Here is an 11,938-nt window from a genome sequence, read left to right on the forward strand (position 1 = left end):
CTCTCTCTCTCTCTTTCTCTCTCTCTCTCTCTCTTTTTTTTACAGATCAGAATTTTGAGGGAACCCACAAGTACTTTTGTCGCTGGCTACGTGTGCTCAGCGATGAATAGCCGCTAAGGTGAGTTACCACTGCCACCTGGTCCTCCCATTATCCAATCGAATTTTGAAGCCGGCTGCTGTTTTCTTTGTGGCAACCTGTAAGTTGCCTTTATAGCGGGCCGGTAGGCTCGTGCATCAACATCTTTTGCATAGCTATCCCGCAGCATCCGCCATGCTGAGCGCCTCCGATACTTTGCTCCATGGGCGCTCATGCAGCCAGCGCCATCATCAGCGCAACAATAGGTTTTATTCCATAACAAGTGAAGTCCGCTCTTCGTAACACGTTTAAGCAGCTCACCGGGAGCCAATGGGGACGTCAGCCTGACTCACGCCTAAGCCTGAAGAGGGGGCTATCCGAATGCATTTTTGCTTTATATAGAACAACAATCTAGCCGATTCCAACCCACAAGCAAAGAAACCAAGATCTATACTGGAATTTGTTGTTTTATTTTTATTTTTTAAATTTATTAAATACTTTAACACAGTGTTTGTAATTTATTAACTAAGACATGGTACGATATACATATTTATATATGCTGTCTCTATATATATCTATGTATATATGTATATATGGTACATATAGGTAGCTCCATAGTTATATGATTCTTTACACAATAATCTCAATAATGTTAATTTGATCTAAACGTATCTTACGAGCTCTTAACATATGGTACAATACATCCGAGTGATAAACATGCCACAGTTATGCCAAACTGTCTAGTTTGTATAAAGAAAAAGAGAATGATAGAGATAGATAGATAGATAGAGAGAGAGAGAGGCAATATATATGTGTGGTACGAGTATAGCCAGTGTTGCAATACGACGCTTACGAACTAAAGAAATGAACCAATCGCTAGGCTACGATTCGAGTCGCTTCGATTTCCCTAAAAACAAGGATCAACTGGGTTGGGTATTTATGGCTCATAGAGCAGGAGGGCGCCGGCAGTGGCTCAATCCTGAGAGTCGCCCGCATTGCTGCTACGGTCCAGGGCCATGCCGCTGGCTCCATTCGACTCGGACTGCTCAATGTCCGAGCTGCTCAGCACGCCGGGCAAGTAGCCCGTGCCGGCATAGGGGGCGGACAGGAAGCGCTTGGCATGCGCCTGCATGAACGGATGGTAGCGATGCGGATGGGTGGGCGAGCCGAAGACGGCGGGTGGAACGAGCGGCGAGAACGCGGACTTCATGGGAAACGGCGGCGAGGGAGGCACCTGTGTGGGGGCCGGTGGCGGCGGCGTCTGCGTCAGGTCCTCGCCAGCCAGCATGCACTCCATGGCCTGCAGCACATCGCCCCGGAAGCGCTGCATCAGCTGCTCCACATCGCTGCGCCGGCGATTGGGAAAGACGCGCATCAGCACATCGATCGGGGAGCGCTGCTGATGCTGCACCTGTGCGTGCAGCTGCTGCTGCAGCGGCAACTGCGCCGCGGGATGATGCGTGGGCAGTCCCGCGGCGGCCAGGAACTGCGTGTGGTGGTAGGGCATGAAGCCCTGGGCATGCCCGTTGCCAAAGGAGCGCAACAGATGCAGATTCTCGGCGGGTGTGTTCGGCGGCGAGTTGCTGTCCTCCTTCTTCAGGCTCAGGTTCTCTGGCGTGGCCTCGTCGGGCGCTGAGTCTACATCCAGATCGGACTCCGGCGAGCTGGGCGGGCCGGTGCGTGCGGGCGATAGGCTGGCTGTCAGGTTGAATAGCCCGGCCACCTTGGGCCGAGGGCTGCTGGGCGAGCCCGACTCGGAGCCCGTGTCCTGATCGGTTTCATTGGAGTGCGCGGCGCCGCGCTTGGAAACTGCAACGAAACGTAAACAGAGACGGAGTTGAGTTTTGGAATCTGCGCGGTGTGGGAAAACTGTGCGGTTTTCCACTTCAAAAAAAAAGAAAAGAAAAGAAAGACAAGCCAAAACAAATAAAAGTATCAAATGCAACAGGGAGGACAATAAAAAAGCAAAGAAAAAGAGGACAACGAAAATTTAATCACGGGAATCGCAAACACAAGTGAAGTCCTGGAGTATCTGGAGTTCTTCAATTGGCAGATGGAGGAGGGTTCGTTGACATGGAAACCCGCTGCCTGTGCCCAAATGGAAACAAGTTATACGATATTTTTTTTTTTTTTTTTTTTGTTGGATTGTCTATTTGATTTAGCAGTTGACGAAGCCGCAGTGAAAATTTAATTAAGTTGCGCCCCGCTGCCGCTGCTGCTGCTGCCTTCGCCCCCGCCCCTGTTCACCTGGTCTCGTTTTGCTGCGCCTGTAAGTCCATGCGTGAAATCGTGTTGAGTTTCAGTGCAAATAAACAGCGAACAGGTTCGATTGATTCGCGTGAGAATCCCATCGTGTTTTCCTTTCCCGACAGGACACTCACCAGCAGCGCAAAAGGGACGACTGCGAGCGAGTCTCGCATTACGCCCTCAGCTTGGCGTTGTCTTACAAACTGACAATGTTACCCAGATTCACCAAATTGGCCCATTGAACAGCTCCCTGCCAGGGACTTTGCAACTGTTGACTGTTTCTGTTGTTTGTGCCTGCTCTCCTTTGTATCGGATATTGTTGCCTTTGATTGTTTTCATAAGCGAAGCTATTACAGCATTTGGGTAATCGATCGGATCAGAGGAGAGGCCTCAAGGCAAGACAATGGTAAAGGCTAAAGAGTAGGCATATGACAGGTGTAATATAAGCTGGGAAAATTGCCAGGTTTGGGATGAACTAATATAGCTATTAAGTTATTATCATTGATCTATTAATGATAGATCAATGCTATAATCATGTAAGGTAATGTCAGAATCATGTAAGGTAATGTCAGTATCATTTATCTTATGAATCTTGATAAAGCAGGAGAGCAAGTGATGTTGAATGTAATGAATTCATTGGAATACGTCTACAGAGTCTAAAGAGTCTATAGGGTTTTAAGGGTCTACTGGATATTGTGTTCTTCGTGGTTTTCTTTACACACATTTCGGTGTTAGCAGAGAGTCAAGTATGATTGATATAAGGTTCGGATATATATTATATATATGTATGTATGTATATATTTTAAAAATCTTTTATTTTTATTTTATTTTATTATGTAATGGGGATTATTATTATTTTTTGTTAAGTACACATCTATCTAGCAACCTTTTCAGTCTTGCTATTCAAATCTCTGTTTAAACCTCGTTTAAGAAAATCATTTTTGCGATTTTCATATTTTTATGATGAACTTCGCTTAAACCATTTCCATTCAGCTACCTGTTGGATTTATAAAATATATAGTGTTATAGGAAAGTTTTCACAAAATCTATAGATGGAAAGAAAATGTTATTGTTCTTGTACAAGGAAATAGTAATGAATATTTTCCATCTAATTTGATCAATTGAAATTGCCAAATGGGTTGGTTGATGAACCACTAAACCTTTTACTTTTAGATAATACGTTTGCTTTTAGATTATATTAAAGATCTGGCTTAGAGAACTGGAATACAAAAGCCTAGGCTGAAATGCTCACAGACCAAAGCCAAGTTTTACTGTGAGCCTTAATTAAAAATACAAAAATTTGATAGACTATAGAGACATATGCCATTTTCAAGAACTCTGCTAGGAGTTGTAGAGTTGTCTTTCATATAAATTAAGAGTTTCAGTAAGGAATGTGCGATTCCTTTAAGGCTTCACTTAAATTTTAAATTGTTTCAATATTGTAACCCCTTCGTCTGGAGTCTTGAATGCGACGGTGGCTGGGTTTGGAGAAGTTGTTGTTTCCGCGCGGTTTGATCGAGTGCAGGGCAACGCCTTGGCTGGGAAGCCCTTGTGTTAGCAAACACCTAGAGCTGAGACCTTACACACACACACACCCACACACACTCACACACATGTGTGTAGCTGGGAGTGTGGCACTTTATGCGCCGCTGCGCTTTTGACAATTGAAAACGAGAATTCGCGGCGGGCTTTTTCTTCCGCCAACTTTGAAGCAGCTGTCGTGGGTGGGGAGGATAACGGGTGTGGGTCTGCTGCTGATGGGGCCCATGGACTGCACTCGGGAGTGCCCGTTGTTTGCGATGGCGGGCAGCAAGGCGTAAATATAATAATTTCATATTTGTGCACGGGACTTACCGGGACTCTCGTCCAGCTCGGTGCGTGTGGGTGAGAAGCCGACGCTGAGATGCTCGGAGCGAGTGCGTCCATCCGTGTCGGATTCATTGCCATTGTAATGCTGCCGCGACGGCTGCTGTTGATGCTGATGCTGATGTTGGTGCTGCTGCTGTTGTTGGTGCTGCTGCTGCTGCTGTTGCTGCTGCTGCTGGTGGCTGGGCGTGGGGCTCGCCTCGTAGCCATCGCTGGGTGGCGAGGGTATGCCGCCGTGGAACACGCCGTTTTGTGCTGGTGCCGCACCAGCCACTCCTCCGCCGCCGCCACCCACATGTGTGGGACTGTGCGAGTTGGGCGTGACGCTGTCGCCGCCATTCTGCTGCCCAGATCCGGGCACCGAGGTGTACAGCAGCCCCAGCTCACGCGCCTCGTTCTCCTCCTGCGCCTGCTGGCGTCGCAGCGCCACCTGAAACGGCAAAGCAAGGCAAAACTGATACATTAGATGGACCCATGCCAACACTAGCGACGCTGCTCGTCAACCCACCTGTGCTGCCATCACGCGCTGCCGCTCCGCAATCAGCGTGCACTTGGCACAGACGCAGTCCCGCCAGCGACAGTAGCGCTTGTGGCCCTTCAGCGCGCTGACCTGCAATGGGCAAAGGAAATTAGTTGGCTGGACAGATAATTGTAGGCCAAGCGGACGTACCACGCCATGATTGCGGCAACGCGCGCACTTGGGTGTGCGCTGGTAGCGCTCCGAGGCGGCGCGCAGAAAGAAGGCGGGCGGCAGGGCGCCCAGCACGGGATGCTGTGACATTAGGTTCTGCATGTCCACGCCCGACGGTAAACTCATGCCGCAAACGCACTAACGGAAGTACACTCAAATATGGAATACGCACACACTCGCACACACACACACACACACACACTCTTTTAGAGTTTGTTTATTGTATTTTGTTTGATATTTGATATTATAAATAATTTGCTTGGCACATTTCAGGTCATTTCACGCTTCACGATTCACGATTCAGCAGGGTTCAGGGTTCACGTTCGGTTTGCTTTTGGTTCGGACGCGCGACGAACATGTCAGACGGAGCACTCGGTTGCAACTGATTCAACTTGATTTGAATTCAATGCGAGCAGCCCAGGCAAATGGCGGCAGACGGCAACAATTTACCAATACAAAAGCGGCGTGCGCACACACACACATACAAACACACGCAAACACACGCACACGCATACTCGCATACAGCCAGAGGCAGAAGAGGGTTGCAAATAATATTGAGAGCGTGCTGCCCACCACACACAAAGTGCGCTGCCTGCGTCGGCGTCGGCGTCGACGTCACAGCCAACGCCAACAGCAGCAGTCGCAGCAGTGGCGGCAATTAAGAAAAAAGTTTCAAAATCTAATTTGGTACTGTATACAAATTTGTGCACTCGAAGCAACGGTGACGGCGACAGCGACAGCGACGGCGACTGCGGCGTCGGCTGCGACAGCATTAGCGTGGAGCGGGTCCCGGTTGGCTCTGTGTTGGTTGGTTTTTGTTGTTTTGCTGGTGGTGGTGGTGGTGACTGTGGCTGGTGGTTGTTTGAGGTTTCTTTCATTTTCTTTGTTGCTTTTGTTTCACAATTTCTTTTTTGTTGTTGTTCAGCTTTGGGTGTGTGCGTGTGTGTGAGAGAGTTTCGCCTGTGGAACAGCCAACCAAAAACGTTTTGGCGCCTCAGCTGCGCTGCGACCTCGCCGCTGGTTGGCATGGCAGCGTAGGCGATACACACACACACATACACACACGCTCGCACGTACTCACACTCACACTGACACATACACACTACGCAACACAACTGACACAGTTGGCAGTGCTTGTTAGTTGCCTTTTTGGCCATGTATAGGTGACCGGAGTTGGGGGGGCTCTGGGAGGCGCCTCAGGAGGTCAACTGCTATGGCAATTGCAGCCGTCCCGGGCATGTCTCAAGGATTCGTGCAGCTGCTCTCGATTGTTAAAGTTGTCTTTGTTTTTGGCATGTTGCCAATTGCCTTTCAGCTGCAGCCCTAAGCTCTAAGCTCTCATGAAACAATTGTTTACAGTTTGGCATCACGATAATATTCACTCAATAGTAAACAATACATTTAAATTAAGGAATTAAATGGAATTACTTGATATCAATGAAGAATATTTAAATGGGTTGAGAATTACTTCTAAAAGTACAATAAATTGTACAGAGGTTATAATGATCTTTGTGAAGTGTGAGAAATTCATATTCACATACTACATAATTCGAGTTTCTAAAAGTGTTGTTGTTCAGAAATGTTCTAGAACTGTTAAAAATACAATTTTAAATGCAATATTCTTATTGAACAGCATCAATGGTATACAAAATATTTAAATGTACATGTACATTTACAATTATACATGCACATATATGACTGCTTATATACATATGTATGTATATATTCAACTCATCAACTTATTAAAAATTTGAGTATTTGAGTATCTTGTATTTATAGATATTTGAATGAATTAGGTTTTACATTAAAACATTATGAATGTAGTAGACATGCATATAATTACGTAAATATCGAAACGTCACTCAATGAACAGCATTACGAAATGAGTACTTAATTCTAAATAAATGTACATACATATGTACATACATACATATATAGCTACATGAGTATAAGCAAAGAGAGTACACCTAATTTAATATACATACAAAAATACTTATTGATTAATTATTTTATTGGATTAAAAATATAATATGTATTAAATTTTACCTAATAATTAACATAATATTGCGCATAAAATCCATCAACTGAAAAGAAATTCATATGCACGCCATTTTGTTTTGATAACATTTCAAAATTTGAGTCACGCTGTTTACAGCAATAGTAATGTGGCGAGTCTCGTGTACATAAGTCGTTTGGGGGTTGGGACTGTGGCGTAAACTGGGGCGCCAGTGGGTCGCATTGGCCTATTAGAATGTTACAAATTTATTGCAATTGAAACAAACAGCGACGGCAGCGCCAGCAGCCGAGGCAGCGGCAGCAGCGACAGGCAACAAGAATATCAATATGAAAAGTCACGTGTGCGACAGAAGCGGCGACATTTTCAAAAGCTCTGCGCACTTGGTGCTCTCACTCGCTCTCTGTGTTTTTGCTTTTTTGCGCGCTCTCTTTGCGCTCTCTAGACTCCGCCTACGCGCACAGCTCCGCCTCTAAATGCACGCTCTCACCACACACACACACACACACACACACATGCATATGCACAGACGCTTTCAATATGAACACAAAGCGGCTACAATGTTGTATTTGGCAGCTGGTCGCAAAAGAAACAAGTTTCCAAACTGAAGAGAGCAGCATCAGACCTTGTGCGTGTGAGAGAGCGGCACAAGGACAGCTCTACACATATACACAGGCACTCGTACTCACACGTGCGCTCTCTCTCTCGCTCGCTCTGTCTCTCTTTAGCTTACGCTCAGCAGCCTGGTGTACCGCAATCGCGTTGGCAACTGTAAATGGCTAGAATTTGTTGCTGTTATTATTGCTGCCGCTGCTGCTGTTGTTGTTGTTGTTGTTGTTGTTGTAGTAGTTGCTACTGGTTTTTGCGCAGAGGCAATTTCTCATATTTTAACTTTGTTTAAAGTGCGCACACAAACACACACACACACACACATACAGACACACATGCCCATGCTGGGTGGCCACTTATAAAGTGTTTTTACTGCGGGCCAAATATGCAAATTAGTTCGTACCGCGCCGACAACTTCTTCAGCCAACAAAAGCTGAAACATGTCCATTATGTCGCCGCCGTCGTCGTCGCCGCTCGCCATGCATGAGCTGCACTTTATAACAGGCCCCAGGGGCGGGGTGGCGTACCGCAGAGGGGTCAGCCAATAGCTCAGTACAAACAGAAAAATACTCTCGTAATAATCATGAGCACTCACAGGCAGAGTCAAGGCGGCAAACAACAACCAGTAGCTAATACAACAACAACAACAACAACAAAGCAAATTGAAAAACAAGAGAAAACAGCAAAAATTAATAATTATTATTAGACAAATATCGTAAGCAATACGTTGATAAATCTGCTGTGTTATATTCGGGGTTTTATTGTAGTTAGATATAGATAGATAAATCTAACATCTTCTCTGGCATTTTAGGTTTGTTCACTAAGCATTATCATTGCTTTTGTTATGTGGTTTGTTTGTTAGGCAAATATTTGAATTCAATCTAAATATACAAAGGAATCTTTTTATTGAATATCCCTTTAGAGCAACTCAATAGAAAAGGCAATCAGTGTTTTTTTTATAAAAAGGAATTAGGTAAAAGAGGCTCTATTGAGTTCCAATCAATAAATCTTATATAATTTTCAGAACCTAGCTAACGGACAAACTAGAAGAATTCAGATTCAGAAAGGAATCTAAAGATTTTACAAGGATCTAACATCTGCTTATTTGATTACAATTTCACATTATTCTTAACACAAAATTTGTAGTTCGAATTAAATTATAAAATCAATGGGATATACTATTTGGCTCTCAACTGATTGATCTGTTATCTATTGCTAGTCAGTCAATAAAAGGCTTTTATAGGGTATGCCATGCTTGAAAGACAGACGTCAAAAAATTTCAATTCTAGCTTTGTACATGCTTGATATTTATATGAATCTTTGCATATACATACATACATATATGTATTTCAACTTGATCATGATCTCGGTTAGAAGTCAATACTTATGCACTTGCAATCTTAGCCAAAGAGCACAGCTAGCCGTTAGCTGTAGCTGGATCTCAAGTGCTGGCCAGGCCAACGTGTGCATCGCAAGGGGGAAGAGTGGGGCAAGATCATTTGGCTACTTTGCTTGCCGTTGGCTGCCGACTGCTCTCTGTTGGCTGTTGTCTGCTGTCTGCTGTCTGTTGGCCATGTTTCTTTGCTTTTGATGAGTCCGACCGGGCACAGTCAACTGTGCGACTCAAGTGCTCAAGTGAGCAGCGCTGCCCAGAAGCCAGTTCAGATGAACTGCTTCGAATTCAGCCAAGAGACAGTGACAGTTGCTGTCAATGGACAAGGGACTGCCGTGGAGGGGACGGGGGCGCCGGCGGGTTTGAGCCACTTACAGACGATTGAGAGACAAAAGAAAAGTGCCTTAAAATGTTGACAAATATTTGCTGTGCATTGGCCGCAAAATTATTTGATCAAGACCACCGAAAAAATATATATGTATGTATATGTATATAGATATGGATATATATGCATGCAAGTGCGTGTGTATGCATATATGTATATGAAATATACAAGTAGATACAGTCAGAGAAAACATTGTTTAAATTTTGTATAGGAAATTAAATTGAATTTGAGCGACGTATAAAAAAATGTAAAAATACAATTTTAAAGCGCAATTAAAATTATTTATTTATTAATTTTAGGACAAATTTATGCATTTTTATAATACTCAAATATAATTTTTTTTATTTATTTTTTAATTACATTTTTGGTTATTTAGTTTTTGGTTTTTATTTGTTTATATTTACTTTTTCTACGTAAAATTCTTTTACTTTCATCCAACATAATGAAAGTACTTTTTGCTTCTCCTTTTATTTAGAACCATGTGTATTTCTCTCAGTGTACAGGTATACAAATATCATATGTGCACACTGAAGTAGCCAGAGAGAAACAGAGAGGGAGAGCGAGAGGGAGATCAAAAAGTGTTCAAAATTAAAAATGAAACTTGAAGACACGCGGCTAATGAGATTTCCTTGCGTCATTGCCTCATTCATTCATTCCGATTGCGATTTGTTTGTTTTATGTTTCTCTGTTGTTGTTGTTATATTATTAATATTCTTGTTGTTGTTGTTGCTGTTGCTGTTGCTGCTGTGCGTTGCGCAGTTGAACTTGTGTTTTAACATCTTGTGCCGCAACCAAAGACAATATTTGAGCAATCATCGAAAACACAGCGAACATTGTCTCTATTTTGGAAAAGGTCTCGCCGTACACACACAAACACACAAAGAAGCCACCCAGCATGTGAGAGAGTGAGATAGGGAGCGAGAGACAGAACAGCTACAGAGAGAGTTCATTCGGGCGGGGAGCCCCCTCTAGCGCGCTCGCTGCCCAAGCTCCAAAAACGCTTTCCATTTGGAACTGTCAGCGGCAGGCATTGAACAAAGCGACGCAGCAGCCACTCCAGCGTGGACAGGGGGCGAGAAAAAAGTTAATTTAATTTCAAGTGTGTGCAACAATTGTTGGGCTTATCCTTTAGCCAGTCACGCCCACTGCCCACCTAGCCCCTCTCTCTCTCAGTCTCACTCTCACTCTTAGAGCCTCTCTTTCTCTCTCTCTCTCTGTCTTGCTCTATTTCTGTGTGCATAGATATATTTTGGGATCTTTCAGCATATTGTTTTACAAGACAATTTGCTTACAATCTTTGACTTATCTTTGGGCATAAAGAAATCCCATTAAATAACTTCCGGGCGGTTTCAAGTCCTGCGGCCAGAATCTGCCAGCATGGCCACGAATTGTCTTGGCTTTGCTTTGCTTTGCCTTGGCTTTGCAACAAGCTGAAACTTTGAACTCTCATGTATTTCACTGTGTTTGTCGAGCCATGAAATTACATTTTGCTGATATACGTGGCGTGGGCTGCTGCTCCTGCTCCTGCTCCCCCTGCTCCTGCTGCTGCTGCTGCTGCTGCTGCTGTTGCGAGTGGTTGAGTGCGGGAAGCCATTTTCAGCTAGCACGTGGCCAGGTCTCGAGCTGGAAGCTACAAATTCAAGGAAACGTACATGATTCGCTTTGTGCCAAAGTTTCACACAGCACAAAGTTTTTGTGTTCATCAGAATTTCGAGATTTGCTGGTGTCATATGCAGATCTTTGATTTTATTTGTAATTGTAATCGAATTATAGCACATACACGCACACACATACATATATATAGGTAGGTGTATATATAGAGTATCAATATCCTGTTCGTCATTTGACACACGCCAAAAGCATTTCTTTGGAATTTGGCACAGACTTGGCAAATATCTAATCAAACAGGCAAGCCGGATGCTCCGATTTCAAACAATTGCCGTGATATGGCTCAAGGAACAATTCACACTCACACACAGAGAGACATACACACATATATTTATACAATATTGCGATTTCCATTTGACACCCGAACATAAATGGGCATCATTTAAGGACTCGTTAGCTGAGCAGATTATGCTGCTTCTGTTGCGTAATTTGAGCTGGTCACATTGTGCCCATAACAAGGTCATACAGTCCTTCAGGCAGCCAACGGGCCTGACTTTGGCTATGACACTCTGGCTCTCTGCTAATTCATATAATAACATCGCAACATATTGAGCCGTGGATGTATAATTTTTGTAATAACAATAAGAAGAACAGGCAACGCCTCTTGCTCAGCTCTGTGTACACTTGAAAAAATCAGAGGTATGTTATATTACAATATATATATAAAATAAAAATTTTAAAAAATATCTATAATTTACAAAAAAACTTTGAAATAAATGAATAATTTTAAAACAATTTGAATGATATACTGTCTATAGATGATAGAATTATACCCAAAGGAATAAACAATCATTAGTTTAAATATGTACAGAAAACTCCTCACATATTTAATGGAACGGGAAAGAAATTATAATAAAACAAAAATATATTCATATATAGATTAGGTAAGTACACTAATATATATTCTAATATTAAAATAACGGAGTCAAAATGAAATATTTACAGGTACTACTTCTATCTATATATGTATATGCTCGTACATACATCTA

At 43.5% G+C, this 11,938-nt stretch overlaps 1 protein-coding gene across 2 annotated transcripts; it reads right to left on the minus strand.

Annotated features, from left to right (window-relative positions):
- Positions 1–527: 527 nt before the first annotated feature.
- Positions 528–5,305, minus strand: dmrt99B (doublesex-Mab related 99B). 2 transcript variants are annotated; one of them, XM_018098170.3, is made up of 4 exons: positions 4,860–5,305; positions 4,698–4,799; positions 4,178–4,643; positions 528–1,885 (listed from the first exon to the last, which is right to left on the minus strand). In XM_018098170.3, the coding sequence occupies exons 1-4, from the start codon at positions 5,004–5,006 to the stop codon at positions 1,050–1,052; spliced, it is 1,551 nt and encodes a 516-aa protein (XP_017953659.1). In that variant the 5' UTR covers positions 5,007–5,305; the 3' UTR covers positions 528–1,049. The 2 variants fall into 2 exon arrangements, with proteins under 2 accessions (XP_017953659.1, XP_017953660.1); XM_018098171.3 differs by having other exon boundaries at positions 4,178–4,619; positions 4,860–5,298.
- Positions 5,306–11,938: the final 6,633 nt, after the last annotated feature.

The sequence above is a fragment of the Drosophila navojoa genome, chromosome 2 (assembly GCF_054131105.1).
Source record: "Drosophila navojoa isolate 15081-1374.11 chromosome 2, UAZ_NAV_1.0, whole genome shotgun sequence".
NCBI classification, from domain to species: Eukaryota; Metazoa; Arthropoda; class Insecta; order Diptera; family Drosophilidae; genus Drosophila; species Drosophila navojoa.

Coding starts and splice junctions, on each gene's coding strand:
- dmrt99B (XM_018098170.3), bottom strand. CDS start 5,006: ATGAGTTTACCGTCGGGCGTGGACATGCAGAACCTAATGTCACAGCAT. Junction 4,800..4,859: donor GTTGCCGCAATCATGGCGTG/GTACGTCCGCTT, acceptor TGCCCATTGCAG/GTCAGCGCGCTGAAGGGCCA. Junction 1,886..4,177: donor CGAGCTGGACGAGAGTCCCG/GTAAGTCCCGTG, acceptor GTTTCGTTGCAG/TTTCCAAGCGCGGCGCCGCG.